This window comes from Nannobrachium achirus (assembly GCF_963921795.1).
Source record: "Nannobrachium achirus genome assembly, chromosome: 3".
Taxonomy (NCBI): domain Eukaryota; kingdom Metazoa; phylum Chordata; class Actinopteri; order Myctophiformes; family Myctophidae; genus Nannobrachium; species Nannobrachium achirus.
Genome location: NC_137812.1, coordinates 44561885 through 44586917, shown reverse-complemented (window position 1 = coordinate 44586917; position 25033 = coordinate 44561885). Strand labels below are relative to the sequence as shown.

The following is a 25033-nucleotide window of genomic DNA, read 5'->3' as shown; positions in this document are numbered from 1 at the left end:
CACAGCACACACGTTTATGTGCGTGAGGAATGCAGCTATGTAAAACTTGTATCTGGAATAGGCAAGCCAGATATACTGTACTGTAGCTGGGCAGCAGCTGACCAAACATTTTAAATCCATCCAAATCCTACTTAAAACTTTGCTCTGGTTGTATGAGTGCTTCTCTATGGCAGTAGTTCTCAAAGTGGATTACAGGGACTTTATGGGGGTCTAAATTGGCCCTTACAAGTCTGTAACTTTGACAGTGTACAAATGCCCGTACAGGGTCCACTTGCTTCCATTTGTACAAAGTCAAAGTTAAGGGGAGACCTTCAAATTTCAAAGTATGAGAACCACTGCTCTATGCCTGTGTGTGTATATCTCTTATCATGTGCACAGTGAACACGTGTATGTGTATGTGTGTGTGTGTGTGTGTGTGTGTGTGTGTGTGTGTGTGTGTGTGTGTGTGTGTGTGTGTGTGTGTGTGTGTGTGTGTGTGTGTGTGTGCGCGTGAGAGCCGGGGGGAGGGGGCATCATGTGTGTGTTGAGGCTCCCGGCATGGACGTCACTGGCCGGCGTTTTACCAATTACCATATCTACCACTCCGTTTGGGAACGACGGGAAGGGATGAGTTAAGACCGTGGACGGAAAGCTCAAGCTTCGGTAGGCTGCTTAGCTATAGACCAAAAGAGACACTTTGGTTTCTGGAACCGGCGACGGAAGAACTCTTGGCTCTTGCCACGCTTGTTTTTTCTACGGACCATGAACATGCACTTTTACATGTAGCCTAAAAACCTCAAAATTTACGAATGGGATTATAGAACTACTGTGCTGCCTGCAAGATCTGCTCTCCATGGAATCTGGATATGGAACCGGTGTGCCAATATGGAATTTAAATATTCATGGATGTCGTAAACATTTCTTTCCTCACATATAGATCGATCTGAGTTTTCTTTTCTGACTGCAAAGCCGTTCATTTCAAATAGAGCAAATAGGTAGGCATTCACATGGCAGTGTCCATTTTTGGAACATTTTTACGCACGGCCTTCCTGTGGATGACATGACGGATTCTCTAAACTTTCAGCACTTCTCATCTAAAGTTCAAATATATGTTTTTGTTTTTCTTTCTCGCGTAATTATATTAAAGTTGCAAACCAGTTTCATTTTACCACTTCTCAGCTGACTGCTAGTCTTTAGGGGTTGCCGTTAATAGAACCCCAGATCGTGTAACGCACTGGCTCTGGTCCCGTCGTTAAACTTGTCCGGTTACTCCATCTGTTTTGTGGATCCTATATCGTCGCTGGCCAGTCGACAGCAGGTCCGTTTAATCCGCTGCTATGCCTGTGATGCTGCTGCTGTCCCCGGCCGTGCTCCTGCTCTGCCGCTTTGCCCTCTTTGTAGCTGGGCAAGGTGATGACCACCGCGGATATGGCTTCCCCGGTGGAAGCACAATGTTCAGCCCCACAGGTAGGTCAGTCACATTCAGTCCAGGTAGGCTGGTGCCCCAAATTCACTCACTGACACCTGTGGCCGAGATACAATGTTGAAGTCCTATGCCTTTGGGGACATTATTGCCCAATACACATCAGTCAGTCCAGAGGCGTCAATTGGGTATGGCAAGCTATGGCAGCTGCCACCTTTGTTTCAGGGGCAAATAATAAAATGTAGGCCTACTTTAATCGTGCCTGTTGCTAAGGTATGGCAACATGACTGGTGTCTAAGACACCAGTCATGTTGCCATTTGATTGATTGATTGATTGATTGAAGGCTTTATTAGAAGTTTGCATAGGAAAATGTACAGATTCATGACGGTACAGTTCACTGGTACAAGGTCTACTAAAAGGAGATCCATGAAAAGACTAAGCTTATTTCAACAGGAAACCATTAAAGTATCTCATATAACATTGAATGACAGACAAATAGAACACAGTACTATGCAGTAGATATGTAAAGAAAAAAAGAAAACAGTAGGTCTATACAATCAGTAAGTACAGTATATACAATATATACAAGGAAGGGGCAGGTAACAGTAAGTCTAAACAATCAGTATGTACAGTAAGGAAGGGGCAGGGAGGGTAGGGTTGGGCTAGGTTTTTTACCAGTTGCGAACGGCTGCTGCCTGTAAGTGGCCATACCTTAGCTTTTTCTGAACTGACGCCGCTGAGTCTGTCACATCACAATATTGACTAGTTAACACTAGAGGCTCGGGCCCTTTACATAGAGCTACTCAACTCATGTGATAGAACAGCTGAAAGTTCTCATCACCAGTTGTGGAAAAGTACTAACAATTCTTATGTAAAGGCTACTGCAATGTATAGCCTACTCTGTTACAAGTAGCCTAGTAAGTCCTATAGGCTATTATACTCAAGTATAGTACAAGTATAGTAAAAGTAGGCCTACACATTTCATGTTTTCAAATGTATCCAAATCCTTTGAAAATAGCAGATCGACTATTTTTCAAATTGCCCTAGCCTATGTAGGCCTATAGCCTATAGGGCTGACATTGTTTATTTAGGTTTTGTAATAATGATCAAAATCTACAAAGTAGGCCTAACTGGTAACTAAAACGTTTTCAAATACATGTAGTGGAGTAAAAATACTATATTTGAATCCAAGATGTAGAAGTAAAAGTATAGGAAATAGGAAATACTGAAGTACAAAAATAACTCAAAAGTGTATGTCTACTTAGTTACTTTACACCAAGGCTTTCCACTGATGAAAAATGCTGGCCTCTGAGAAATGTGCGTTTTATCAACATCCATGGCATTGATGTAGGCTTTGACTGACAGAGATTTATTATTGTATAGATTCTGGCAAACACAAATGTTAGAATCGATAAAATAAATCTCTGTCAGTCTTGGTCCAAGACTAGGATTGATGTTAGTTCCATTCCATGGGCATGGGGCCCATATTGGTGCAAAAAATAGTATTCTGTAGATGGGTAGAGGAGTCAACATCCTATTAGTTCAGTCAGTGGAGGAATATAACAAAGTGCATATACTCAAAGTTCTAGTAACATTTAAGGGCCCTATTATGAACCAGGTATTATGCCTTATGCCTTAACTTCTTTGCCTTTTTTTACTATTTTGTTTTTGTTTTTTAAATATTTCAAATTGCTGATCTGCAAGTTCACAACGTGCAGATGTAGATCAGCATTTGAAGTATTTAAAAATGTTTTTCAAAATAGTGAAAAAAAGGTAAAGAAGTTAAGGCATTAGGCATAAGACCTGGATCATAATAGTTGTTGTTTGTACAGTACTTGATTTCTTTATAATATATGTATTCTGAAGTATTTCTATACTTCATATAGCTACATTTCAGAGGGAAATGTTGTAGATTTGTTACTCCACATTTATTTGACTGCTTTTGAACTTTGCAAATTTTGATTATTAATACAAATTATAAATCAACAATAAAATCTTTGGTTAAACTACCTAGTATTAAGTCATTATGTACCTTTTCCAACTTTAAAGTGGTGAACATGACTATTGCAGTCAGCTATCTATCTCATTATATGTGGCATTTGTTTCTGCAATGTCACAGTTGTTTACTTCTCTTTGCACCCCTCCACCCCCACCCATTGAAACACTTCAATCAAATGAGTGTTGGTCCATTTCGCTGGATTAAATCATGTTAGCCTACTTTAGTCCTGGGCCGAATTTAATCAAACAGTGGCTAGCTAATTTGTTGTTATTTACCAGTTGAAGCTGTATTGTGATAGTAGACTAATCATTGCTGGGTGTTTGTTCAGTAACAGGGGTCGCCCCATCTCTCTCATCCAATCAGGCGAGAGTATCCATTTATCAGCTTAAAGTTTATAGTGTTCCAGTTCCAATTTTGTCTGCTAATTTATTTGTGTTATCACTTGTTTATGCTGTATGAGTTCTATCCCCTGATTGGATAACATTTGTATCCGAATTGAAAATGCATTTTCTGTTTACTAAAGAGCTGGAGGGGAAGGGGGAGGGGGGGGGGGCTTATTTTAACAGAAGAAAATCACTAATTACCTGTTGGCCAGCAGTAGGTCTTTAATAGCAACAGACCTTTGAACCACAAGCCCTCTAACTATGAGAAGAACTACGGAGAAGGAAAACTACTCTGACTCACCAAGAACTTATGTAGACTAGACTGGTCACTAGGGATGCTGGAAATGGAATACCATACATTAGAGCAGTGGATCTCAACCTTTTCAGGCCACTACCTCCAAAATAATCATATTTTAACTGGGGATCCCCCCACCCTGACGAGCACTAAGAGACGGAGTTGAGGCTTTACATTTTGTATAACACTGTTCTATTGTGAAAATAGGGTTAGGGTTAGGCCTCTAATATTTGACAGTTTGGCCACTGTTTAATATGTAATTTTAGAGGTGTCCTTATTTTAGAGGTGTCCTTAAATTGTCACTTTAGAAATGTGCAGAGACCCTCTATATACACTTAAACTTTATGTTGGTTTGTTTACTGTTGAGAGAGAAAACAATGTTGCACATTAAGTTAATCATCTGGGGACCACCCAAAATAATTTGGGGACCCCCCTGGGGGTCCCGACCCACAGGTTGAGAACCACTGCATTAGAGCAGTGATTTGCAACGTTTTCATATAAATCACACCAAAATTGTGGACCCCCATTATAAAAATATTTTGTGACACAGACCCCCGTAAGTGACGATTTAGGTTGTTGGATTAGATTTAGTAGATATTATACTGTCTATACCCACAGTATACTGTAGGTGGGGAGAGTGAAGAACTCCAGCCAAAAGTGTCAACTACAGGATGTTCTGATAGGCTGGACAACATGCAGCCATGTAGACCTATGTGTGTGTATTTCCGCTTAGACACTTTTTAGGCAGTTAGTTCTTTCCGAGGCTTTATCTCCTCATGAGAGGAAGATAAAACTGGGAATGGGGTTGCATATGAACTGAATAGTCATACGTGTACATACTCTCATTGGACTAACTTCTATATATTCTATATGACATTTTAAATGGTTCCTCGTTTTCCTGGGGACAGACTGGAGCTAATGATTATGTTGAAGGAAGGCGCTGGAGCAAACTCCAGACTGTTGAAGCCCTTTTTATTTACAGGGTGGCATCTCCATTCAGAAACATTGCCATTCAGAAGATTGACTTCCATTATTCTAAATGGAGGTGTCACATAAACCTAACCTAAACCCTAACCCTAACCTCAGTGGGGGTATTTCTGAATGGGGATGTTTCTAAGTGGGGGTGTTTCTGAATGGTGGTCTGCCCCCCTTGCTTTGTGGTTTTGCTGCAGACCAGTGCCATTTGGGGATAATGGCTTTAAGTAGTTGCAAGGAGTTGGTATATGAACTTGCCTTTACATTCAATTCCAACGTTATATTTATTTTAGCTGTGGTTACAATGTCCTAGCTGTGGTTGCCACTCTTCAGAGATAAAAATCGAACCTCTGTTCGAAGTGGAGCTGTGTGTGTGTGTGTGTGTGTGTGTGTGTGTGTGTGTGTGTGTGTGTGTGTGTGTGTGTGTGTGTGTGTGTGTGTGTGTGTGTGTGTGTGTGCAACAGCGCCCCTCCCTTAACATGTGTGGCAAGAAAAGGTTACTGCAGGCTACATACCCGGAGACAGACAGACAAACAGACAAACAGACAGACAGACCCACACACACGGCCACGTATAGGGAGCTCCACACAGCTCCAAAAGGTCAGAGTAAGAGTAAACATTCATGGTGCTGTGATAATTTGGGATGAATGACTGAATAACTTCCCATCCCTACTTCATTTAATCAGTGCAATTCAACAATCGTATAATCCTGCTTGAGCAAAGATCATTACTACCCTAGTACCTAGTACCATGCAGGTTTTTGGGTCCATTTAGGAAAATTCTTACTCTAAATGAACAACACCCTTTTTGAAGCGGTGAAAACCGCTTCCAATGAGTGACTTTGTGTGTCCCACGCCACGCCCATGGTCATTTCAGTCCAGAATGAACAGGTTTTTTCAAAAACAAAATGTATGTCACCTCATGTCCATATATGGTCACTTCAGTCCAGAATGAACAGGTTTTTTCTGTCCCGTACGTCCAGAATATCAGTCCAGAATGAATAGGCTTTTTCAAAAAGCAAAATGTGTGTCCTATGTCCATATATGGCCATTTCAGTTCAGAATGAATAGGTTTTATCTGTCCTGTACGTCCAGAATATGTGTGTAGTGTCCCTCCCGGTCTGATGAATGGATACTTTGAGGATTGGTCAAGCTTCACATGATAATTTGGCCTTCAGGTTTTATCTGTCCTGTACATGCAATAGTTCTCACCTACTGCATCCACAACTAATGCTTCACCGCTTCACTTCGAACCGAGGTTTGATTTTTTTATATCGTTTACCTTTTTTTGAGCGGTGCAAACCGTTCCTATAAGTGGCTGTGCGTGTGTCCGTAGCCTTTTTCCTCAGCGTTTTGCCATAGTAAAATGTGTGTGCGTAGCATCATGTTTGTCTAGTGATGTCATATGTCGTATGTCTGTAGCCTTTTTCCTCAGCGTTTTGCCATAGCGAAATGTGTGTGTGTCCGTAGCCGTGCGTGTGTCCGTAGCCTTTTTCCTCAGCGTTTTGCCATAGTAAAATGTGTGTGCGTAGCATCATGTTTGTCTAGTGATGTCATATGTTGTATGTCTGTAGCCTTTTTCCTCAGCGTTTTGCCATAGCAAAATGTGTGTGTGTCCGTAGCTGTGCGTGTGTCCGTAGCCTTTTTTCCTCAGCGTTTTGCCATTGTAAAATGTGTGTGCGTAGCATCATGTTTGTCTAGTGATGTCATATGTCGTATGTCTGTAGCCTTTTTCCTCAGCGTTTTGCCATAGCAAAATGTGTGTGTAGCATAGCCTGTACATCCTAGACTTAAATCCTAGTCTGAAGATGTTATGCAAGCACGACCACCGCTCACTTCACATTGGGTGTGATTTGTTACAAAGCAATTATCTCTTCTCTGAACCTTTCTGACCATTCCTTAGACTTAGCCATGTTTCTAACTGCTCTAATCACAGTCAACAAGTCAACAAACTTCTACTCAGTCCAGATTGCACATCTGATGCAACTATTTAAGTCCTTGATTAGTCGATTGCAGTTGATTACAGATGTTTTCAGGTGTAATTACGAATGAATAATTGAAAGTGAAAGTGGCATTTAGCATTGAAAAAAAAAAATCATTTTTACTTTTGTTGAGCTATTTATATCATTCAGTTGTCAGTTTGTGAATTTAGCCAATAAACCAACCAGATTTGCAGAGGGGGGGTGAATAATTTTAAGCACAACTGTACATAACATTTGTTCTACATCCCAGTATTTCGACGCAGGTGAATGTTAACCTAGTGAAATGCTAACCTGCCGACGCCCGTAGTCTAAATAATAGGACGTAGAAATAGCGAGATTTCTCAATGAAGAACTTCTGGGCCGAACTCCTCCCACACCCGCTGCTTGGCCTCAGACACAGGTGACGGCCTCGCCGATGGCCAGGTGGTAGTTTACCGTGCCCTGGTGCTCGTCCTTCAGCCGGCAGCCCGGGAAGGTGCGTTCGACGAACCGCTTGAAGCGCTGCAGGTTGCTCCCCTCCTCCTTATCCTTCTCCTCGTCCTCCACCTCCTCTACGAGGTTGTGCGGTCGCGCCACCTTCGCCAGCAGGGTGTAGCCGCTGCCGAACTTGCTCTTGAGATGCTGGGCGCTGCCCAGACACTTGAGCCGCCCGTTGACCATGACGCACAGCCGGGTGCACAGGGCCTCGCACTCCTCCATGTTGTGCGTGGTGATGACCACGGCCTTGCCCGACTCCCGCGTGGCGCGCGTCACCGCGTCCCACAGCAGCCGCTTGGCCCGGGGGTCCATGCCGGAGGACGGCTCGTCCAGGAGGACGAGCGGGGGCCCGCCGATCAGCGCCACGCCCGCGCTCAGCTTCCTCTTGCTGCCGCCGCTGTAGGCGCCGACCAGCTTGTCCGCGTGGGGCTCCAGCAGCAGAGACACAAGGAGGCTCTGCACGCAGGCCGACAGACGCCTCTCGGGGATTCCCCTGAACCTGGCGTACATGCACAGCGTCTCCCGTCCCGTCATGTGGTCCAGGAGCGCGTCGAACTGGGGACAGTAGCCGACGTGCCGCTGCACCATTTTGACGGCGCTACGGACGCTGTGTCCGTCGACGTAGGCGTCCCCGGAGGTGACGCTCTCGTCGCCGGTCAGCATCTTGAAGGTGGCCGTCTTCCCGGCGCTGTTGAAGCCCAGCAGGCCAAAGCACTCTCCTTTTCCTGCAGCCAGAGACAGCCGGTCCACGGCCAGAGGGGTCCCCGCACCGCCATACGCCTTGCTGAGTTCCTGCATGACGAGGGGGCTGCCGGCCGCCGACTCCACCGCGGGCCGCCACTCGAGGAGCCTGCTCCTCTCCGTGGCCACGTCGCTGTCCTCTGGAAGCAGCGCCGTGTCCGCCGTCAATGGTCGCCGCCGCGAGAGCCTTCCGCCCAGCGAGCGGAGGAGGGAGCCAAAGAAACGGCGGAGGGTCCAGACCACTTGCAGCTCGATGACAAAGAGCAACGCCATGAAGACCATGCCCTGCACCGAGAGAGACACCAGGTAACGGCCCACCCCGGGCTCGGACATGGAAAAGTAGTTCTCGTGGTATGTGACTCCCATCCCCATGCACATTGCCTGGGCCTGTAGGCTGGAGGTGCAGAGGGAGACATACACAGAATTTGGGTAGAACAGGCTGAAGGACATGCCCAGGCAGTAGCTAGGAAAGATCCGAAAGATCTTGTCCAGTACTTCTGTAGGATCAATGAGATACCCTAAACTGGTGGCAGTCACTGAGATGGCAGAGCCTGATAGGATGTTGAAGGCGGCGAGGCATTTGTACGCGGAGCTCGGTGTGTTGAACAGGAAGCTGAGCAGGTACATGAGCGGTATGACGGCCCAGCCGTACAGCATCAGCATCAACAACGTGCTCGCCGCGCGGCCGTCGCCTACGAAGGCCTCCTCCTCAAACGCCCCGAACAACCCCAGCAGGAGGAGGCAGGGCAGCAGGAAGTTCAGCAGGTCCCACAGCAGGGCCGAGAACCAGTAGTTGGCCAGATAGACGCCGCTGACCTGCTGGACGTGCTTGGACTTGACGGTGCGCTCCGTGACCAGCAGCAGGGCGAACGTGCTGGAGAGGAACGCCATGCCGCACATCAGACCGATGGCGATATTGTAGCCAGAAATTTCAGGCATGCCCAGATCTATGGCCTCCTCCTCTTTGTCCTCTTTGGAGATTGGGCGTGGTGGCATGGGCCAATTCCCGGTCCAGATGGAAGCGGATGGATTCCCTGCCACGAGTTTGAACAGTGCGTTGTCCACCATCCACAGGGCCGTGGCCGGGGTGTGGTAGCCCGCGATGTTGAAGTACGCTGTGACCTCTGCAGAGCTGCCGCTGCTGCTGCCGCGGAGGACGGCGCCCACCACACACTGCTGGTCGAACGCCTTGCCCTCCTTCTCCGCCTGGGTCAGGATGTAGTCGTTGAAGTCACCATCGACGTGGATGATCTGTGCCCCCGATGCGTTGACCTGGGAGGCATACGCCGCGTGGACCTGGGAGATGTATGCCCCTGCCAGGGCATCTCCGGGCTCCAGGACCACGGGTCGGGGACTCTGGTGTGGCCGTAGTGGCTGAGATTCAGGTTCAGGTTTGTCTGGCTGAGGGAGGGTGACCGGGATGAATGCGGCTGGGACAGCACAATCACAAACGCCGTTAAGACGAGGGGCACCAGGAACTGGGCCACCGTCACCTTCCAGTTCCTCAGGCTGTACAGAGCTCTCTTCAGGAACATGGCGTAGAACTGCTGCACACATAATCGTGCGTGTGTCCGTGTTGAGATCCACGTCCTCTGAGCCGAGCATCTGGCTGTCGGCGAGCTCCGTGGTGTCCTGCGTTCCACCGGCGCTGCCGGCGTCATCTGCGGTCTTCTGCTGGACGTCCAAACTGGAATCGGCCAGTCTCCCCAACCTGAGGAACACCTCCTCCATGGTGGTGAGAGAAGCTCCGTAGCTGGAGACGCCCAGCTTCTCCCTGTTCGCCTCCAGCTGGGAGAACAGCTCCTCAAACCTGTCCGTGCTCTCCTTAGGCAAGATGTAGGAGAGCTCCGTCCCCACGTTGCTCTCCAGCGTGGCATTGGGGACGTGCCCCTGGACCAGACGGGTGATCTCGAACACGTCACAGACGGCCTCCTTCACGATGACCATGTGGTAGCCGGCGCCGTACTTGTTCTTGAGGAAGAGAGGCGAGCCGCAGCACTGCAGCTCTCCCCCGGCCATGATGGCCACGCGGTCGCCCAGCCGGTCGGCCTCGTCCATCATGTGCGTGGTGATCACCACGGTGCGCCCGCGCTTCTCGCCCTGCAGCAGCTCCAGGGCGGCGCGCCGTGCCGCCGCGTCCATGCCCGTCGTGGGCTCGTCCAGCATCACCACCTTGGAGCCGCCGGCCAGGGCGATGCCGATCGACAGCTTCCTCTTCGTGCCTCCAGAGAGGGTCTTGGTGCGGGCGTGCCGCTTGTCCTCCATGTTTAGGACGCTGAGGAGGTGGTCCACGTCAGCCTGGATCCGCTCTCTGGGGAAGCCCTTCAGCTGCGCGTAGAAGAACAGGTGCTCGCTGACCGTCAGGTTATCAAACAGGATGTTGTGCTGAGGACAGAGACTCAGGCTGCGGCAGACCAGAATGTCTTAGGAATGTGACAAAAAACAAAAAATTATATTGAACTCTACTCTCCATGGCATGAGTAATCAATAGAAGAAAGTCATTTTGGGGGTGAACTACTCCTTTAAAGTGACCATTTTGTTAAATTTAGCATTTGTAGTTATTTTACTGTAATTTAATTAACAACATAACCAGCACAGACAGACAAAGAGACATTCATGTATTCATATTTAGAACTAACTTTTATCTTCCCCCCTGGACCCAGGGTATGGCAGCTGCATACCCCTGCCATACCCAATTGACGCCCCTGGCAGACAGACAGATAACTCCATATATGGACATAAATGGACACAGGCAAACAGATGGTCAAAACAGGTCCTATGACAACAGGTATAATGGGGTTTGCATTAAAGGGCGGGGCATTCATTCCCTATTTACATCATTCCCGAGTTGGCCAGGTCGCCGACTAGCTTCTAGTACATTATAATATGCTGTAAAGTAATAACAATGTAATTCAGGGGTGTCGTGGATTTAAGTTATTGGCATTGTTGTGTGAGTGACCTGAGACGAAACCCTTCGAGAATCACAACACTGACATCCAACCAGTCCACAGGGGCGTTACAAGGGGGGGGGGGGGGGGGGGGGGGACTGAGTTACTGGGGCCCAAGGTGGAGGGGCCTTAATAGAGGGTATGCGCATGCATTAAGTGAATAGCAGATCGAGTGGCAAAGTGAGTTTAACGTTGTTTAATGCAATCAGATAAGACTTTTCTGTCATATGGGCTGTCAAGGCAAAAAACAAAAAACGCCTCTCAGTAGGCGTTCCCACATAACTTCCGGGTATGATGATGTCACACGCATAGCCTCTATTGTTTTATACTTTAGCTATTGAAAAACAGCAAATATACAAGCTCACAGCGCGACACCGAGTGCCGCGCTGCGAGCTTGTAGATCTGCTATTTTTGAAAAGTCGTGAAAATGTGTGCAAATCTTTGAATACCGGTATATGTATTTTTTAAGCGAACATTTGTGTCCTTCACATGAAAAAGATTGAGCACCACTGACATAGAAACATAGGTTTAAAAAACTAACTAGACCAGGTCAACCTGGTTGTGCCAGACCCCCTGTCTGTCATCATCATTTATGACATCATGCCTTTTGTAGGCATGTCATCATCATGTCATCATCATATATACCCTTTATATAGAAAACCCGGACAGACAGACCGACATTTGCTTATGTAGGCCTACCCATTTCATGGGTCTGGCAAAAACTAAGAAATATTCTAAGAAATATTCAAAGACTTGCACAGATGTTCACAATGTTTCAAAAATAGCAGATCTACAAGCTCGCATCGCTGCACTTGTATATTTTGCTGTTTTTGTGTCCCACGCCCATATATGGTCATTTCAGTCCAGAATGAACAGGCCTTTTCAAAAACAAAATGTCTGTCACCTCATGTCCATATGGTCATTTCAGTCCAGAATGAATAGGCTTTTTCAAAAAGCAAAATGTGTGTCCCATGTCCATATATGGCCATTTCAGTTCAGAATGAACAGGTTTTATCTGTCCTGTACGTCCAGAATATGTGTGTAGTGTCCCTCCCGGTCTGATGATTGGATACTTTGAGGATTGGTCAAGCTTCACATGATAATTCGGCCCTCCATTCTTTATATATTCATTAGAATGTAGAATTCAGAATATATAAAGAATGAATAGATCACAGAGTCCATAACTGTATAGATGTATAGATCACAGAGTTCATAACTCTAGAACACATAGAATAAAAGTTCACCGCTTCACTTCGAACCGAGGTTTGATTTTTGCCAGACCCATGAAATGGGTAGGCCTACATAAGCAAATGTCAGTCCGGGTTTTCTATATAAAGGGTATATATGATGATGACATGATGATGACATGCCTACAAAAGGCATGATGTCATAAATGATGATGACAGACAGGGGGTTCATGAACCGCCTGTCTGTCATCAGAACCGGGGTCTGGCACAACCAGGTTGACCTGGTCTAGTTTAATATGCAATGAACATGCATACATGCATCTAACTCAAATCTTTGCTTCTCAGGTCCCTGGAACCAAATATTGTGAGACGGGGTCGGTGGCCACATACATTTTTTATACATACAATTTTGGCGGTCCTTGACATGAAAAGGTTTTGAGCAACGTGGATTTAGAAGGCATTTGTAGAATGGGCCTCAGGGTCTTTAATGGGGTTAAGCTAGAATGTGACTGATGTCAGAATGTTGCCTTTTCCCTGGCCGGTGCAGACCCGTGCATGATGGTGTCTCCACACTGTATGAGCGAGGCAGACCGCTACAGCCTGGAGGCTCTGAGGAACATCCACCAGAAGATTGACGACGACCAGGACGGAGGCATTGAAGTGGAGGAGAGTGTGGAGGTACACAAACCCACACCCACTCTAGTGCAGTGGTTCTCAACCTTTTCAGGCCGTGACCCCCAAAATAATCATGTTTTAACTGGGGACCCCCCCCCCCCCCCCCCCCCCCACCCTGATGAACACTAAAGAGTTGAGGCATTACATTTTGCATAACACGGTTCTATTGTGAAAATAGCAACGCAATTTGAGCATGCAGATCGGCTATTTTCACAATTTCTGCCTCTAATATTTGACAATTTGGCCAATGTTTAATTTGTAATTTTAGAGGTATTAAAAAGCCCTTAAATTGTCACTTTAGAAATGTGCATATACCCTCTATACACTTAAACTTTATGTTGGTTTGTTTACTGTTGAGTGAGAAAACAATGTTGCACATTAAGTTAATCATCTGGGGACCCCCCAAAATAATTTGGGGACCCCCTGGGGGTCCCGACCCACAGGTTGAGAACCACTGCTCTAGTGGTTTGATTTTGATTTTCTTGTTTATTACGGCCAAACCGCACCAATGCAACTACTCACAACATGCAACTACTCACAACCATTATCCCCAATGGCAGTTGCAAGGAGTTGCTTTGGTGCGGTTTGGCCTTTAGTTTCTTTTCTTTCTTTTTTTCTTTTCTTCAGTTTATTGGTTATTTCTGAAAAGATATTGTGTTACAAACTCTACAAAACATCATATCATTAAAGAAATATATTAACAGTTCAAACTGTCTCACCAAAAAATTGCAAAATAGATTTAAGAAAAATATTATGCTTGTATGAAAGGAACTGACAAAAACGGAATGAGTATATTTAGTTTTGTAAACACACAATACAGTTTCAGTTAGTTTTATTCATTTTGTTAGTTTTAGTTATAACTGTAATAACCTTGGCATGTGTATACGTTCTGCATATGCGTGTGTGTGTGTGTGTGTGTGTGTGTGTGTGTGTGTGTGTGTGTGTGTGTGTGTGTGTGTGTGTGTGTGTGTGTGTGTGTGTGTGTGTGTGTGTGTGTGTGTGTGTGTGTGTGTGTGTGTGTGTGCTTGCATAGAGCATGTGTGTTTGTGTGGAAGTATGTCATGGGGCTAATGGAGAGGAAAATATCACAGACAAAACAGATGTATGACAACAACAGGTGGTATGATTTGATCCCACATTTGAATGCTACTTCAAGGATAGCACCAGAGTAATCTTGTTTACACCTACCATTTGTTTTGACGCTCCAGCCCTATATTTATTCATAAGTCCTTGAAAAATGCTTGAACTGGCATTTGCACGGTTTTCATTATTTGTATAAGAAAGAAAAAGAAACAATGAACAAACAAACCCACCCCAAAAAGTCAATGAATATATTAAACCTTGTTTCGTTGTGCTGTCTCTAAGGAAAAGAGAAGTGTAATAAATAATGTGCTGCAGGAAAGATATGAGCTATATAAGATATGAGTGAATAATCCCTTTAAGGCAAATGTTTTCAACTCAGATAGCCAGACCAGACGTAAGATTGTATTTGAAATTGACTTGTTGTTAAATGAGTGAAACCAGTGTTAATCAGAGAGTCAAAAATATGACTGTATGATTTTGTCCAGTTGTTAGTCGGTCAGACCAGCTCTTGCTATTAAAGTGTCCATCTGGCTTATGAAAAAGGATGCCTCTGTTTATCACACGTGCAAAAGTATGTATTTGACATACAACATGCAATTTGATATTTTACATGTTTTGGTCCCAGTCCAGAGTGATTAACTGTGTTTTACTCAGAGTGTGAATGGGCCTCTAGTTATAAGTAGGATTGGTTGTAAACTCCAGAATTCCAGAAGGTTATGGCGCTCCAGAATGTCCTCCAAGGATACACTATCCCACGGCTCGGGTTGCGGTAACCATAGAGACGGGAAGGGAGGGGCAAGAGTTCCTCCGAAGACAGCCATTTAGATTTCTACAGCCATCACATGAAGACTCCATTTGCAGCCAAGGACACATACCAAAACACACCCGGGGAGCCTCCCTGTGCGCACTTACTCACAAATGCACGCACATTTATACTCAGCAGTAGTCCTCAAACTCTTTAATTTCAAGGACCCCCACAACTATACAAAGTACGGTATACAACAGTAACCAACTTGACTCCATTTGTACACCCAGAGTGTCCCAGAACCCCACTTTGACAACAACTGATAAAGTTACACAACATATGTGTTAATGTGTACATGATCATATTACCTCAATGCTGAATGAATGAACTCTTTTCTTACATCGACACATGAGAACATGAAATCTTAATCTTACCACATCTGACACTGACACGGGCTGGATAGACGAAACGTTTGTCCTTTCGGGAGACATGGAGAAATAAACTAAGTCACTCTTGTCACTCTGAGTGCGACCCATCACTTGTTTAAACATAAACAGCTTGCAACAGCTGATTTATTTTGAATACTGAGTCGAGAATCTGTTCGGCTAATATTGTCTCTCTTTGACCTCTAACCTTACGTATTGAAGTTAAATGGCTGATGAAGACTTTGACACCTCTCTCTCGCTCTCTCTCTCTCTCTCTCTCTCTCTCTCTCTCTCGCTCTGCCTGTCACTGTCTGTCTGTCTGTCTGTCTATCTGTCTGTCATCTAGTTCATCATTGAGGACATGAAGCAACAGCAGACTAACAAACACAGCCATTTGCACAGAGAAGATCAACACATCACTATAGAGGAGCTCTGGAGAGGATGGAAGTCGTCTGAAGGTGCGTGTGTGTGTGTGTGTGTGTGTGTGTGTGTGTGTGTGTGTGTGTGTGTGTGTGCACACGTATGTGCACTGGTATCTTGATGAGAACCAATTGTCCTCACAAAGATACACAGTTAGGGAAAGTCACGAAATTAATAGAAATCAGTCGAATATAACACAAGTATAGCAATAAAAGGATGTAGTGTGTGTGTGTGTGTGTGTGTGTGTGTGTGTGTGTGTGTGTGTGGGTCGGGGTGCGTGCTTGCGTGTGTGTAGACATGAATGCATGAATATCATCATTGTCGGGTGGAAACCTTGTATCTCCAAGTTTCAAATTGGTAGGTTCTTTCACAAAGTAAAGCCCTGCTTCATCGTACAAGGCCGTCGCACGAAAGTAGTGAAAACAGCCGATCTACAAGCACACAACGCCTCGCACCGCGAGGCGTTGTGTGCTTGTAGATCGGCTGTTTTCACTCGTTTAAATCATTTTTTAAATGGAAAATGCAAAACGAACGGTTTTGGACATACAAGGTTTACTCCCGACAACGAAGATATGTTTGTGATAGTCAAGGAAGGGTGAGTGTGAATCTGTGTCTCTGGCTCTGTCCAAAGTATTTAGCGATTCCGTCTCACACTGTCATCTCTCATGTGGCTTCCCTTGTCGTTTCTTCTCTCAGTTCATAACTGGACTCAAGAGGAAGTGCTTCGCTGGCTAAAGGATTTTGTGGAGTTGCCACAGTATGAGAGGAACTTCAAAGACTTCAGGGTCAATGGAAACACCCTCCCCAGGTGAGGGCAACACTATTTGCTAGTCCATATGATCATACAAAAGGCACAGCTTTTAGCGTGATGACCTACAAAAAGTAATAGTATTTGTAATTAAACTGAATTTAGTTTGTACATTTCCAGGGGGATCATTGTTTGGGCAGCAGCACGTACTATATCACTTGTTTTTGTCAGGTGTGTAAAGTAACTATGTACATCTACTTAAGTACTGTACTTGAAGTATTTGTACTTTACTTGAGTATTTCCAATACTTTTACTTCTACTCTACTACATCTCGGATCCAAATATTGTACTTTTACTCCACTACAATTATTTGAAAACTATTTACTAGTTACTTTGCAGACATAAATTATAATATTATAAAACAAACATAAACCACTTTAGCCCTATTTCATACCTAGGCTGTTTGAAAATAGCCGATCTACAAGCTCACAACGCGTCACATTTACTTTTGGTACTTTAAGTACATTTTGATGCCAATACTTTCATACTTTTACTCAAGTACATTTTGAATTCTGGACATTTACTTGTAAGGGTGCCCTCAGACCAAAATACCTATGAGAGTGGAATCCACGTTCCGCCAATGTATTTCAATGATAAGGGAGCGTTTTTTGCAAAAATCCTCTGCTGGCATGAAACCGCTTCACTCTCATTGAAATGCATTGGCAGAACGTGGATTCCACTCTCATAGGTATTTTGGTCTGAGGGCACCCTAACGGAGTACATCTACAGTGCAGTATGGATACTTTCACGTAAGTACAAAATGTGAGTACTTTTTCCACCTCTGTCATTACTGACTATCACTTGTTTGTGTGTAGGATTGCAGCCCAAGAACCTTCATTCCTGAGCGGCCACCTCAAGGTCCAGGACCAGAGAGACAAACAGAAGCTTAGCATCAAGGCTCTGGATGTGGTGCTGTTTGGACCCCCCACACGTAAGGAGAACTAACTCTTTTACCTTCTACCTTGCTACCTTCATTTGATCCGTTTCCATTTAACCTGGCTTTACCTCACCGTCCTCTGTCTGTGGCTTTTCCTCACTCTGTTAACAATGGGCTGATTTGTTTGGATTAGATTCAAATCTATGTTTAGAGATAAACACAGCACAATTTGGCTGGAATCGTCCATTTAAACAAAGGCTATTACTCTACGATTCAGACATTGCACTTGTTAAAGCTGCAATCTGTAACTTTGATATTGAGCGAATAGAGCACACCTACTTACTAAGGCTGGGCAATATTAGGAAAACCTTGGATATTCGATAAGGTTGTTGAATACCTCGATATCGATATTACTCACGGTATTAGTAAAAACAATTGCATTATATGTTTTTCTTTTACGTTTTTCTGCTTTAGGTCCACTGCCTGCCTAACCCAGATAACAAATAACATATCCATGCATGCAGACTGCACAGTGCACATAGAATAAAGAAATTAAATGGATTATTTCCATTTTCCAACAATGGTACCTGGTTACAGATGGACTGCTTTTTTGCATGTGCTACGTGCATGCATAGTGTGTCTTTTAATTTATGTGACACATACACCAATACCTCATTTCAAGCCGTCTTCGTCGATATGTATACCTTGCATGTTGATACCTCGATATCGATTATTTTTCAATATATTGCCCAGCCTTACTCAGTGGAGAATTTTGACCTTCAGGCAGTAGCACTTACCACCTTAACCATTAGTTGTCATACCCTACCGCAGGGTCTACATTTCTAAAGCCAAAATAAAATCTTATTCACACACAAAAAAAGTTACACGATGGAGCTTTAAACTCTGTTGGTTCTTTATAGCACACACACACATCTTCATCTAAAATAAAGTGGAATTCCTGTTCCCCTGTTTAGGTCCTCCCCATAACTACATGAAGGACCTGCTGCTGATAGTGTCTGTGGTGATGGGAGTTGGAGGCTGTTGGTTTGCTCAGGCCCAGAGCAAGTCCAGCAAGATCCACATCACCAAGATGATGAAGGACCTGGAGAGTCTGCAGACAGCCGAACTGAGCCTCAGAGAGCTACAGGAACAGTGAGTATATTGCCGTTGTCGGGTGGAAACCTTGCATGTCCAAAACCGTTCGTTTTTATCATTAAAAAATATGAACTAAACTAGTGAAAACAGACGAGGCGTTGTGTGCTTGTAGATCTGCTGTTTTCACTACTTTTGTGCGATGGCCTTGTCTGATGAAGCAGTGCTTTACTTTGCGGAAAAAAAAATACAAATTTGAAACTTGGAGATACAAGGTTTCTGCCTGACAGTGACGGTATACTGTAGTTTGAGAGAGAGTGGGTGTGTGTGTGTGTGTGTGTGTGTGTGTGTGCGTGCGTGCGTGCGTGCGTGCGTGCGCACGCGCGCGCGTGTGTGTGTGTGTGCACGCGCGTGTGTTTGTGTGTGCTTTCATGCATGTGTGTGTGGGCGCACTCAAAATAATTGTTTTGTTGCGTTAGACTGGAGCAAGCCCAGGAGGAGAAGCGCAACGTGGCCGAGGAGAAACAGAACCTGGAGGAGAAGATGAGAGACGAGATCATGGGGGCCCAGGAGGAGGCCCACCGCCTCCACCAGCTGAGACGGGGAGCAGTCAGTGAACTCAGTCGGCTCCGATACGCCGAGGAGGAGCTGGAGCAGGTAGCCATACTGGAGTAGAGCGGTTTTCAACATTTTTGAGCACTGCAAACCACTCGAAACGTTGGACTTAGTGTGTAGGTCCCTATGTCCCTATGTACTGTATGCAGTACCAACAGCTCACACAAGACTCCATAGAAAGTACGCAGACACCGACATCACCACAGCCCAGCCTGTACCGCTCAGTTCACACGGGTGTGATTTTTCATATCAAGGTCCATTATTTATTCAGCATTTGAACCACGGACCACCATTTGATGAGAGTTAACCTCTCAGACCCAACACTTTGAATATTTTGTTATCGTTGGATAAGTTTTTTTCATTCCATGCAGTATTGATGTTGGTACCATAGGAATTCACCCTTTGTTAGCCTCCTGGTTGGTCCCTGACTGACCAACCAGCAGGCTCTATCTGCCTTGTCCCGCCCTGGTTCCGCCTTTTTTATGCTGAATTAGCTAAAACATAATGTTTGGAGAAATAAAAACATTTAAAAACATGCTAATTCACTATGCTGCCACTGAGCAGCTCCAATTGACTGAAACAAAGTTTGAAATTAGAATTGAGCACACAGAATACCAATATGAAGCAATTGAATTAACATGGCAGTGGATGGAATGTCCCACTGAATGTCCCACCAAGACACAGCAACCAATGGGTGTGGAGAGGGGCAGGACAATGGGCGGGACTTGACAAAGGGTGAATTATAACAGCCAGTTCCTTTCCCCTCCATCAGGCTCCCCGGATGGCCAGTGGGAGACAGTATAGAAACTAGGATTACTGCATGTTTTTTGTGAGGGTACCTACCGTAGGAGACGCGGGGAGAACTTGCAAACTCCACACAGAAAGGCCCTTTTGCCAACCCCCATCAATATTCCTAAAATATTATTATCAGATAATAAATAATTCAAGACCATTTCGTCCTACTTCATCGTTTCACAGTGTTGCTCAAAAGTAGCAAAAATAGCCGATCTACCAGCTCAAAACATGCTGAAAGATTCTGACATGTTTTTGTTTAAAACAACATGCCTAAAATAGAGACACCAGGTGGTTAATTTTGTCTTTGGGTTATACAATAATAACTATATTATTGGATCCGTTGGAACCAGTTCTTTTTGCAATTCAGCATGGACATTCTGCCTGTCAGCGGCAATATCTACAGTAGTTCTTACCACATGCTGAGTAACCTCTTTGATGTAGCCAATGAGTTTTTGATCCCAGCTCATGTGCTTGTGAGTATTTTGACAGCATTGATGAATAATTGATCCATCCAGAGAGAGGCCCCTGACATGGCTGGTGTGTGTTATCCCCCAGGTTCGTGGAGCTCTCAAGCAGGCAGAGAAAGACATGCAAGCTAGCTGGACTGCAACAGAAGCCCTCCAGTTGTGGCTGCAGCTGACCCATGAGGTAGAGGTCCAGTACTACAACATCAAGAAGCACAGCGCCGAGCTACAACTGGGCTGTGCCAAAGAAGAGGTAATGGATTGTCTGTCTGTCTGTCTGTCTGTCTGTCTGTCTGTCTGTCTGTCCATCCGTCATCCGTCTGTCTGTGTGTGCATTAGGGCTGTCACGATTATGGCATTTTACTTGACGATTAATTGTCACTCAAATAATTGTGATTAACGATTTTATTGTGTATTTGTTGTTGACAATTACATTTCTATTTGGCTTTTAGGCTTTGAAGTTACACATGGCAATCATGACACATAACTTAATTATACAAAGAAATTACTGACATACAGTATTTGACAATTTTATACTTAAAAAAGAAAATTGATAGTGGAAATAGCCGATCTGCCAGCTCACAACGCGTCGCATCGCGACGCGTTGTGAGCTTGTAGATCTGCTATGTCCAATACTTTTTGAAAGTGTTTGTAACTATATTAACATTTCTCAATATGGAAACGATTATGACGATTATGACAAATATTTGCGATTACCTCAAATAATTGCGATTAGACGATTATGTAATAATTGTGACAGATAGATAGATAGATCTCTTGATTGGCCTTCTGTATATTTATCTATAAATCTATAAATCTATTCAATGTAATTATCTCTTTAGTCTATGAAGTGAGAGGCAAAGATGTGTAATGTGTCCTGTATGTCATGAATCCAGGCAGAGAAGATCAAGAAGAAGAGGAGTTCATTGTTTGGAACGCTCCATGTGGCTCACAGTTCATCTCTGGATCAGGTGGACCACAAGATACTGGAGGCAAAGTTAGTTGGACACGATGTCCGTTGTGCCGGATGTTTTTGTGTGCATGTGTGTGTGAGAGAGGACTGAGAAGTAAATGTGTGTATTGATTGATGTGTTATTATGGTTAAGCACCTTGCACATGAACAGCATCAGTCCCTCTGGGTTACAGAACATAAACAGCAGACAGGGACATCCATCTCTGGCATAGTAACTATGAAAATGATAATGCGTGTTTGAAACATCTGACAGCATTTCCTGATAAGATATTGATGTGTTTAGTGTTGTGATTGCCATTTGTGACCTTAGTGCCCTGACTTTGGAAAGGCATCCCTGGTGGATATAACAGAGATAAACATAACAGAAATACAATAAACAGAGACAAATATCTGCAATGTAGTACAGGAGAACTTTAAGTCCTGGATACATATCCATATAATAAATCAACATTGTGAAAACTAATATGGCGGTACTCCGGTGTGTCTTATTGTAGCCTGGAAACCAGACAAATCTGCTACTGCAAAAAGTAATAATAAAACAAAGCTCTCTGCAGATTTGGTCTGGCACTGCTCAGTTGTGATTGGATTTTCACTCCCTCCGAAGTAGTGAGGGACCAATCAGGGCCCACTATGCAAATATTGGGCAGCTTTATCACCAGAGGCATTTTTGTTAATCCGCCCCTTGGAAATGCAGGTTCCAAACAGAGATTCCATGATGATCATGGCCTGTCTCCTTTGCCCAAATGAAAATAGTTACCTCTATACCTACTGTTAGAATGTTTTACAAGTGTAGATTATGACCCAACTTTCATTGCCTTCTTAAGTTTAACTTCTTAAGTTAACTGTTCACCTTTACTTGACCAGGCTATTTTGAGTACACTAATGTTGATGCCTTTTTTTGTTTCCTCCAATACATCCCACTGATGAAGCCTTGAAAAACATTACATCTAGGAATTGTTTTGCTACACATTTTATTAACTAATTTCAGTTTGTGCACCCATTTTTGATGAATGCTTCTACGCTCCACAGAACCTCCCTGTCTGAGGTGACGGCCTGCCTTCGAGAACGCCTCCATCGCTGGCAGCAGATTGAGCGTATTTGTGGCTTGTGCCTCATCAGGAACGCTGGTCTGGCAAACCTCACAACCAAACTCTACGCGGACCCCAACGCTCAGTGCTTTGCCAGGATAGTTCAGCCGTCTTACTCCAGCCACAGCTCCAACCATGGATCTATGGAGGATTTGTTTGACTTCGAAGACCCTCCATCTCCCATTATACCACAGGCGCCAGGTGGGTAACACAAATGACAGTTAAAGTGATGCTAGTGATGAAAAACTTTATTTTGCTTTTGTTTGGTGAAGAAATCTTTATATCCTTTGTCAGTGCCATGGGATTTAGTATGGTTTAAAGGTAACTGCAATACTGTAAGATACTTTTGGGAATGATCATAAGCATTAACATGTTGAAAGGAAAAACAAACATTAAACGTTTACCATTTCTTTTTTTGCGTTTTTTACTCCAGTTCCACCAATGAAGCGCTCCCCTCGGCCTCAAGGTTCCACCAGTTGCCGTTCACGGCGTTCAGGGGTCGTGACCCAGACAATCTCTATGATCCCGTCTGACCCTGACCTTCTGGTCCCCATGCGAGCCCCGCTGCCCTGCTTTGAGGAGGAGGAGCCCATGTTCATCTACAGTCAGAAGAGAAGGTGCGTCCAAATATGTCGCTGTTAAATTGTGCTGCTTTTAACTGCAGCACTGCTGTGTTGTAATAATTGCTGTACAGACAGACACACGTCTTACCTTCCTTCCTCTCTTCTTTTTCTCCTTTTCCTGTCATTGACAGAGACTCCCCAGAGATGTTTCCAGACACAGACGTCATGGCTGCTGCTGCTTCTATTAACAGAAAGTTACCTAGCACCTCCACCATCGACCTGTCCTCTCGCAAGATCTATCGTGATGAGATGGAGATGGATTCCATTGAACCCCCTGTGCGTAAGACCTCCGTGGGGGAGACAGAAGCTTCCGCAGAGTTTGCCAGCAGGAGGATGGTGAGAGATAAATCGTTTGACGGTGCAGATTCTCCATTCGCAATGGTAGCCAAGGAGGAGACTTTGATGGATATATATGCGGATAGAAGTGATTTATCTTTGGATGTTGACAGAATGATGCTTCGTAATGAATTAGACACACCAGTAAATATGGTAAAAAGAAAGATATCCCGAAGCACGATGGGGGGTTCAATGGACACTGCCTCAAGAAAGATGCTCCGAGATGACACAATGTCCAAGAGGATGACCAGCGATCCAAAGGGAATGTCTGTGGACACGGGTTCTAGAAACTTTGGTTGGGATAAAGGAGAACATCTTGATTCTCCTATGAGAGTAATGGCAAGCAATGAGAGTGTTTCAATCCTAACAAGAAAATTATCTAGAGATGAACAGGAGTACTCTACAGATAGCTTCTCCAGAACGATGCTACCCAGAGAGAAATTGGAAGCACTTATAGATCCCTCTTCCCATATGGTCTTTAGTGAGAAGCAGGAGTTGGGCTTGGAACCTGCAGAAAACAGGAGAATATTGAGAGATGAACTTGACACGCCCACCACTTCTCTCGCAAGAAGAATCCCCAGAGATTTGTTTGACAGTTCCATCGACACGCCTGCAGAAAAGATCTGTGACAGAGTTGACGTCGCCATGGAAAGTCCTATGTCGAGGGAGGACTTTGCAGAATCTGAATCCAGTTCAGCTGCGGTTCGTACCGGACAGCCCGACCTTACCATGACCTCCACTGAACCACGGAAAACATCTGCTGAGCTCTTCCCCTCCGGCCCGCTAAGCCAGCTTGTATACGATGGAATCCTGGAGAAGTCTTGCATGGCTGCCACCCCGACTGGCCTGTCCGTCTCAACACCCAACCTGCCTCAGAGCGTAATGAGGGGAGAGGCAGAGCCACCTCTACCACTGCAGAGGGTTGCCAACCCACCTGTCAATACGTCACCCCCGGAGAATAGAGCGGAGAAGAGCAAGGATAAAGAAAAGAGCAAGAAGTCTTCAAAACTCAAGAGCCTGTTCAAAAAGAAAAAGGATTCAGCCACAGAAAGGCTTCAAAGTGGCCTCCAGAAACTCTGACTCTGAGATGGGATTCTGTTTTTAAATTTTGTGTGAAAATATTATGTTTCTCAAGGTGTGACATGAAAAGGGACATGAAAAAGGCACCGACAGACATCATCTTTTTTTAAGTCGGTGCTGTTTGTAATCATGTCACATCAAATGTCTGAAATGACAATCAAAAGAGGCAAAGTAGAACACTGGATGCTCTTTGAATTTCATTTGGAAGAAGAACCTGATGGAACTGGCCACACGTGAACATTTTAGTCTGGCTGAAATATGCAGACATTTTATCTAATGGAAAGCTTTTTTAAACATAAGAAAAGGAAAGACAAGGTACACCTTTATTAATCCCGCAGGGGAAATTCAGTTTCAGCTTCACCGAGCTGATGGCTTCTCAGATGGTCATGATAAGTTATCAAAGGTAGCTGTTAGGGCTCAGGGACACTTTGACATGTCCAATATGCGAACTGGGAGTACCTACCGAGGGAGAGAAACACTGATTAGAGATGGCCTCTCTTCCCACCAAGCTACGGCCACCAGAATCATCAAGTGGGATGTCCAAT

General features: G+C 44.7%; 1 protein-coding gene and 1 pseudogene across 2 annotated transcripts; one reads left to right on the top strand and one right to left on the bottom strand.

Annotated features, from left to right (window-relative positions):
* Positions 1 to 1099: 1099 nt before the first annotated feature.
* On the top strand, positions 1100 to 24488 carry LOC308282279 (stromal interaction molecule 2-like; the record flags this gene model as incomplete). Its single annotated transcript, XM_080722626.1, has 13 exons — positions 1100 to 1446; positions 12937 to 13067; positions 15664 to 15775; positions 16434 to 16545; positions 17361 to 17476; positions 18397 to 18574; positions 18994 to 19171; positions 20480 to 20641; positions 21285 to 21385; positions 22391 to 22650; positions 22883 to 23066; positions 23204 to 23408; positions 23802 to 24488. The coding sequence occupies exons 1-13, from the start codon at positions 1317 to 1319 to the stop codon at positions 24486 to 24488; spliced, it is 2556 nt and encodes an 851-aa protein (XP_080578752.1). The 5' UTR covers positions 1100 to 1316.
* On the bottom strand, positions 7427 to 10727 carry LOC308281547 (phospholipid-transporting ATPase ABCA3-like; annotated as a pseudogene). Its single transcript has 3 exons — positions 10721 to 10727; positions 9703 to 10677; positions 7427 to 9655 (listed from the first exon to the last, which is right to left on the bottom strand). The product of its transcript is annotated as a phospholipid-transporting ATPase ABCA3-like (transcript).
* Positions 24489 to 25033: the final 545 nt, after the last annotated feature.